Here is a 7,963-nt window from a genome sequence, read left to right as displayed (position 1 = left end):
GGGTGAGACATGGATCATTGCAAAGCTGAGGGGAATGTTAGAGTGGACGATGGGGAGAGTCAAAGACCACAAGCTTGTTTCAGACAGTGCTCCCCCTATACCTCTCAGACACCATGAATCAACTGTTCACAGTGGCATGCCTGCTGGTCAACAACCAACATGAACAACTATCAGCAATTAAAGCACCATGGTACAGGTGGAAAGATAGTGAGGGGGGAGTTGGGCATCTTGTTCCGAATACTCCTCTCTGACCAGATACTGTACTGCTGGAAGTGATTTTGAAGAACCAGCAGGGGGCACTCCTCTCCTCTCACTGCTAGTAGAAACCAATGCAGCACCAATTATGCCGTTGTTCGACCAATGTTCAAGTGCTTCACTAAGATGTTGCACTTCCTGTAGAACTATTTGTCTGAACTAACCTTTCCTTTCCTGAGAAGATTTAATTTTGTTGTAGGGTCGTTCATAGAGAAAAAGTTTAATGTAATTCCAGGAGAACCAAACATCATCCAATTCACTGAAGTAAATACTGTATGTGTAGAGAAAGAAAGATCTACCTCATTCCTCTGAGTGTAATGCACTGTATGACAGCTCCTCGGAAGATGGGAAAAAGCAAGTGTTACGTTCTCCACTTGAAACGTATCACAGCCATCTTTTAACACTTGTCTCTGTATAATTGTTGCTATTTATTAAGGACATGCATGAGTGTATTTTCTGTAAACCTGTGAAAAACACATATTTGATAACTTCTCTTTTAGAAACCCTTTTAGAAACCCAAACACAATTGTCTGCATTTTATTTTATGAAAAACATACAATGTTGACAACCCAATAGTCTAATTGTTTCAAATTCAAAAAAATGTAGGCTACTGTATGCAAAGTATAAAGGAATATAAACCATAGAGCATCCAATATAATCAATATATATAAATGAATACAACACTTTAGTCCAGTTGGTATGGGCCCTCTGTGTGCCAACTATGTCGTCCACAGACTTATTTTCCTAATAATCAGCCATTCTTTTTGACTGGCAGTCACCACAATACGTACACACTGGATGTCAAAGGCAATCTTGTGGTCCACGTCTTGAACCTCAATGTTGCCATTTTTAAACTCCCCTAACGTGATGTAGGAAGAACACTGCCTTCCTCTCTTTGTCCCCACCAGCTTCTCTCCTACTTCCAGAGCTCCATGGTGCAGGATATCATTCTGACGATCGTCCGTTCCTGTCACGATTTTGATTTTGCTAATATTGCTTGGTTCGTGAAAGACAATGACAAAGAAGTCTCCTGTAGAGGGGGGTTTCCCCCAAAAGTATTCGTCCACACTGCTATAAGCCTTGGTGGCGTCATAGTTTTCAAATACATTAATGTTTGTGTACAGGCTGGCAGGAGGGTTGTCAGGGATGTCAATAGAGTCCTCTTCAAAGTCATCATCCTTCAACTTGTTCTCTGCTCCCTTATATGAGGAGTAGTAGCCCATGTGCTGGAACAGAGAGGGCTTGAAGCGGATCACATTTTTCTGGGCCAACAGGTCCCGGAAGTGAATAAGGAGCCAGTCGCAAGGCATCTCCTGGTAGAACATGAGCAGGAAGTGGACCAGGCGCGGCAGGTCACTTGATTGGTAGAGCTTCCCTATGTAGCCAAGCTTGGAGAATTCCAGCATCACCCAGTAGGAGCCTTCCCTGGAGGTGACCACCTTCTTCAGGGATGTCAGGAAGTTCCTTGAGCAGCGCACATCGTCCTCCAGCATCATGTAAAAATCTGAGAGGTTGGTGCAGAAGTTGAGGAGGAAGGCGTAGTCCACGTTCTGCTTGGAGCGGAAGCGTACTCTGTCCTCTGGGTCATTGTAGTTCCTTTTCAGCCCATCCAGTGATGGGTAGTACACCTCAGGGGCATGGATCACTAGGAGACGCCCAGCGATGATGTGGTGGGCAAACTTCCTGGAGATGTCCTGCACCAGCTTTTCACACCAGGCCAGGTCAAAGTCTGCCAGGTGAACCACTACCACAATCTCTTTCAGTTCCTCATAACTGGACTGGTCAAAAATGGATTTGATTGTCTCCATCAGGTAATTCCCTTTTTTTCTTTTCACAGATGACAACCCAATGGTTAGATATTCTGTAAACACAAACATTGATATGATTCCAAATCAAATTATTTTTTAACAAATCAATGACTTTCAGGATAATATACATACTATGTGTATCTCTACATATCTAAAATAAAAGGTATATTTACTTTTTCGGGGCAGTGGATTCCCAGCGAGGTAACGGTATGTGACATTTAAGGTTCCAGAGAAATTCGTGAGGTCTCTAAAGTTGTGAACATATCTCTCAGAGTTTGAAGGATGCATCAGCTGTCTTTTACCCGCCTCCTAAAAAAATGACTATATTGTTACTCAAATGTAAAACACAAATATGTCATAGGAAGGAAGATCCAGAGACAGCCAATAATAACCTACCAAGACGTATGCATCCTCCATGTACAGGTTGAAGAACAGAAGAGATGTGATCAGGACCCCCAGGAAGGGGATGGTGGAGCGTTTACGAAAACACCTCATCTTGTCCAGGGACTTCCACACCAGCCTCATGATGGAGACACACTTCATGTAGGACAGAAAAGAAAAAGGTTTGAACAAATTATTATCATCATTATCGTTCTCTGTTTACGGTGTAGGTAGGCGATATTGATATCAATCCAGTATTGTCGAATGTACACTGTCTGTGTGAGTGCACATACTGTACAGAACTGCCTGTGCCATGGGTTTGTTGATGTGCTTGTTTGAAGTCAGCAGTATGCATATGAAATGTGTGTGTATATATATATATAAACTGCACATGTATGCATACTGTGTGTGTGTGTGTGTGTGTGTGTGTGTGTGTGTGTGTGTGTGTGTGTGTGTGTGTGTGTGTGTGTGTGTGTGTGTGTGTGTGTGTGTGTGTGTGTGTGTGTGTGTGTGTGTGTGTGTGTGTGTGTGTGTGTGTGATGGGCACTGAACCATACACACACTTATACGGTGTGTTGCAGAATACGGCCCTCCATCTCCAGCCCTCCCCGGTGGGCCTCTGGTGGAGAGCTAACCTGGGTCAAAGTGCTAAATGCTGAGAAGGGCCTGGGAGAGGCTGGCTCACACATTAATCATTTCTCACGCCTCCCGTCTTCATTATTCTCGCCACTGGCGGAACAGCAAAGCCTTTCATGTTTCTCTCTGACCTTAAAAGTAAATACTCAGTTAACACTCTGGAAACAGCCTGGATCAAAAGCTTTATTGAATAGGAACATACATTTTCCATGTAGCACAACAGTTGGTCTCTTGACAGAGAGCGAGAGAGAGAGAGAGAGAGAGAGAAAGGTTGGTGTAGCTGGAAGTGTTGCTGAGAGACTTGCAGTATATTTGTAGCAATATGAGCTGTACTATTGCAAGGGTGTCTGATTCCACCTGAACATTTTCTGTAATGTATAAACAGCCTCTGAGATGAATTTATGCTGACAGGAAGAAATTGATCGTACTCTGCCTATAAAAAACATAATATTGAAGAGGTGAATATATTCCTTACTGACAACTAACTGGTCTCACTTGCCTCGGAGCAGAAGCTCGTGTTTAGAATTCAGCGTGTGCATGCACACCAGCCGAGCTCCACCTTAGGCTCATTTCCTAACAATTTCCAAGCTTCCTGTAAAATTACACTGTTGCAGTGAATCCATCTGCAACACAGGCAACAGAGCTGAGACTGTAAAAAGATTAAGAGAAAATATTACATTCGATATGCTCAAAGCAAAGAATCAATGTATTCTGTAAACATCATCGATGTTGTTAGATAAGGGGCTATATTTCAGCTACTGTAGGTTATGGTATGGGTGAAGATGCCAAGACAAGTGTAAAAATCTTAAGTGCTGAGGTCAAGGAGTTGGGTTATCATCAACTTTTAAACAGCATTGCTTTCAGAAGAAAACAAATCTGCTTGTGACTGGACGTTTTCCGACTGCATCTCTGCCCTGTTGACTGTGTTTACTTATTAATCAAGGAAGAAGGCTGCTAGTTCTCCGACATAGGACCCCAGCAGTTATCCCCTTCCTGCTTCTGGACAAGAGGGGCAGACCCCATTAAAGATGCATGGGGACCAGTGAGTTGAGTTTAACGATCTCAAAGCTCTCTTCAAATATTCATGCCCAACACTATGTATGCATGCGGTCTTCAGCACATAGAGTTAATGTATCGCTATCCACTGATGCATTGGCGGTTGAAACACTGAAGACAATGCCAACCAAGGAGAGAAGAGCTTCACTGCTGTGTTGAACCTCCAGTTTGATCACTAAATCCATCGTTTAAAAAACAAGATATTACAAGTGACAGTTACATTATCTCTGTAACAATGACAAGTAGCCAATACACAACCACTCTCTTCAACCAACCCACTCAGCTCCTTGATATAAGAGGGCTTTTATTGGAAGGACTATGACATATACCATCCATAGCCTATGATATTCAACGTACTGTATGATCATAAAATAGGATCATGCTGTCCATAATTCACTTATTCACTTAGCTGTGGTTCATCAAAAATGTCCACATCTCTCCCCTTTCATCTCACCACATTCGAATGGCAGTGATGCTGAAAGTGGTTACGGTGTCATTGAGTGTCCTCAGTGCTGCTGGGCTGTGACTGTGGTAGCATCCATTTTGTCACTTTGTTTTATTACTGTCTCAGATTGGAAATGCATGGGCGATTATTTCCTTGTGTTCAGGACGAGTGATGATGGGCACTGAGCCTAGCCCAGCCTGCTCTTTCTCTACTCTCGTTTGTGTGGGCTGTCAAAGCTCATCTGGCAGAAGGAGAAATCGATGATCTGGGTTACGGGTGTTAGGGGACATGTGATTTTGTGTTATTGTGTCTCGGGGAAAGCTTCCATATGTCACTAATAATAATAGGAATGACTATTGAGACAACAAAGATGATCAAATAGGGAACGAAGATGGGGTACTTCTTCCAAATGGTATGTATATCATTATATCCCTGGAAATGAAGCTGAGATTGGCTGGCCAGTATGTACACTACCAGTCAAAAGATTGGACACACCTATTCATTCCAGGGTTTTTCTTTATTTTTACTATTTTCTACATTGTAGAATAATAGTGAAGACATCAAAACTATGAAATAACACATTGAAAAAAGTGTTAAACAAATCAAAATATATTTTATATTTGAGATTCTTCAAAGTAGCCACCCTTTGCCTTGATGACAGCTTTGCACACTCTTGGCATTCTTTCAACCAGCTTCATGAGGTAGTTACCTGAAATGCATTTCAATTAACAGGTGTGCCTTGTTAAAAGTTAATTTGTGGAATTTGTTTCCTTAATGCATTTGAGCCAATCAATTGTGTTCTGACAAGGTAGGGGTGGTATACAGAAGACAGCCCTATTTGGTAAAAGACCAAGTCCATATTATGGCAAGAACAGCTCAAATAATCAAAGAGAAATGACAGTCCATCATTACTTTAAGACATGAAGGTCAGTCAATCCGGAAAAAACATCAAGCGCTATGATGAAACTGGCTCTCATGAGGACCGTCACAGGAAAGGAAGACCCAGAGTTACCTCGGCTGCAGAGGATACGTTTATTAGAGTTAACTGCACCTCAGAGTGCAGCCCAAATAAATGCTTCACAGAATTCAAGTAACAGACACATCTCAACATCATATGTTCAGAAAAAACTGTGTGAATCAGGGCTTCATGGTCGAATTGCTGCAAAGAAACCACTACTAAAGGACACCAATAAGAAGAAGAGACTTGCTTGGGCAAGAAACATGAACAATGGACATTAGATCGGTGGAAATCTGTCCTTTGGTCTGGTGAGTCCAAATGTAAGGTTTTTGGTTCCAACCGCCATGTCTTTTTGTTAGATGCAGAGTAGGTGAACAGATGATCTCTGCATGTGTGGTTCCCACCATGAAGCATGGAGGACGAGGTGTGATGGTGTGGGGGGGCTTTACTGGTGACACTGTCTGTGATTTATTTAGAATTCAAGGCACACTTAACCAGCATGGCCACCACAGCATTCTGCAGCGATACACCATCCCATCTGGTTTGCGCTTAGTGGGACTATCATTTGTTTTTCAACAGGACAATGACCCAACACACCTCCAGGCTGTGTAAGAGCTATTTGACCAAGAAGGAGAGTGATGGAGTGTTGCATCAGTTGCATCAGATGACCTCCTCAATCACCTGACCTCAACCCAATTGAAATGGTTTGGGATGAGTTTGACCACAGAGCGAAGGAAAAGCAGCCAACCAGTGCTCAGCATATGTGGGAACTCCTTCAAGACTGTTGGAAAAGCAGGTTGAGAGAATGCCAAGAGTGTGCAAAGCTGTCATCAAGGCAAAGGGTGGTTACTTTGAAGAATCTAAAATCTAAAATATATTTGGATTAGTTTAACACTTTTTTGGTTACTACATGATTCCATATGTTTTATTTCATAGTTTTGATGTCTTCACTATCATTCAACAATGTAGAAAATAGTAAAAAATTAAGAAAAACCCTTTTTAATGTTTCCAGTGCAGCTGTTGATATTTGACAATAGATCAACTTTCAGTTCCTAGGGCTGATTTACGTTATTCTATCATTTAGATGCTAGTTCTAGCATCTAAATGGAATGTGATGATACTTACCCAGCATGTGATGACTTTCAAATCAGCGGTGCACCAGGGCAGTATTGGGAACTTTACAGCTATTCTGAGTTACATTTCCAATAACAAATGGCCCTCTTGTGACAAGTCAACAATGCCCCGAGGGACCACACTTGCCATAGATCGTTCTGGAGACATGACAATGTGTGTTGTTGCACAAATGCCAAGAAGAGAATAGTGATGATATCAGACTGTCAGAAAAGCTGTTATTTTGATTTCGAATTTATATTATACATGAGAGAATGGATCTAGACACACAACAGGAAAGCACGTTAGTAGGTAGGATATTATTGCGGATTATTACGGACGAATATGGTATTTTGCTGACTCCAGCACATTTACATTGACGTGAACACTGACATGTTGAGTAATTTGCCCTGTCCATGTCAAATCTGTATTCACAAGCCTAGCGTCACTTCCCTCCCTTACACAATCCAGTAGTCAAATTGTGTTTACAACCCAAAGAGCACCAATACAAAACACTGCAGTCTTTCAGGAGTCTTTCAGGAGATAGTAGGAGAAGATTGAAAGATGCAATATACAGGCCTCGATTAGATGTTGGTCTCCATAGTGACCGCCGGTGTAATGGTGTGGTGACATCAGAGGGTCCTGCAGGTCTGATCTCAGTGAGGCAAAGGAAAACAATTGTAATGACTGATTAATAAAGTTGCATTAACGACTGTTCGCAACAGACAGTGTCGATTAATGACACGGGGGGTTCATGACACCGGACACAACCCCTCTAATGGAGCGGTAGTTAGAGGCTGCAGGGCAGCGTTGTAATCTAAACCAATGTGACACTTAGTGGCTCAACTGACATGAGGAGTGAAAATGTAATCTTTCCAGGAAACCTAGGAACAGTCAGAATGACAGGCTGAGGGATGTGAAGGAATGTAATAGCAGAAGTGTCTGAGTTGGGTTCAGGAGCAGAGTGCGTCAGGCAGCTTACATGATCCAGCAGCAGTTATCGGTGACACTCTGTCATCAAAGACGAACACTGACGAAGGTCTGATATTCCCCCTAGTACTTGTTCTGTATCCGCATAACTAACAATGTCTGCTTTGCCGTCACAAACACAGCTTGGGTGGAAATAAGTGTGGAAATCCAATCACTGTTCATTCCACAAGGACTACATGCTGAAAGTTATGCAGTGAATGATGAGGCAAGCTTAAACTCTGCCACAACGACACCGCCAACAACTAACTAAAATGCCACTGAACAGCCAGACTCAACTAACCTGAGTCATTATATTATGGTCGGTGTCACATACCCAGATGAAAT

At 42.4% G+C, this 7,963-nt stretch overlaps 1 protein-coding gene across 1 annotated transcript; it reads right to left on the bottom strand.

Annotated features, from left to right (window-relative positions):
- Window positions 1–776: 776 nt before the first annotated feature.
- On the bottom strand, window positions 777–2,596 carry LOC106573155 (alpha-1,3-mannosyl-glycoprotein 4-beta-N-acetylglucosaminyltransferase C-like). Its single transcript, XM_082962447.1, has 3 exons — window positions 2,460–2,596; window positions 2,237–2,369; window positions 777–2,116 (listed from the first exon to the last, which is right to left on the bottom strand). Exons 1-3 carry the CDS (start codon window positions 2,586–2,588, stop codon window positions 975–977), a joined length of 1,404 nt encoding a protein of 467 aa, XP_082818573.1. The 5' UTR covers window positions 2,589–2,596; the 3' UTR covers window positions 777–974.
- Between the last annotated feature and the right edge of the window lie 5,367 nt (window positions 2,597–7,963).

Source organism: Salmo salar, chromosome 16 (assembly GCF_965601325.2).
Source record: "Salmo salar chromosome 16, fSalSal1, whole genome shotgun sequence".
In the NCBI taxonomy this organism is placed as follows: Eukaryota; Metazoa; Chordata; class Actinopteri; order Salmoniformes; family Salmonidae; genus Salmo; species Salmo salar.
Note: the sequence above shows the minus strand (reverse complement) of the source record. Positions and strands in the feature narration are given on the sequence as shown.

Bases quoted from the DNA above. Each gene is read 5' to 3' on its own strand.
- LOC106573155 (XM_082962447.1), bottom strand. From the start codon at position 2,588: ATGAGGCTGGTGTGGAAGTCCCTGGACAAGATGAGGTGTTTTCGTAAA. The intron at 2,370-2,459 runs GTAGGTTATTAT...TTTTTTTAGGAG, and splicing joins TGGAGGATGCATACGTCTTG to GCGGGTAAAAGACAGCTGAT. The intron at 2,117-2,236 runs GTAAATATACCT...TTGTGTTTACAG, and splicing joins GAATCCACTGCCCCGAAAAA to AATATCTAACCATTGGGTTG.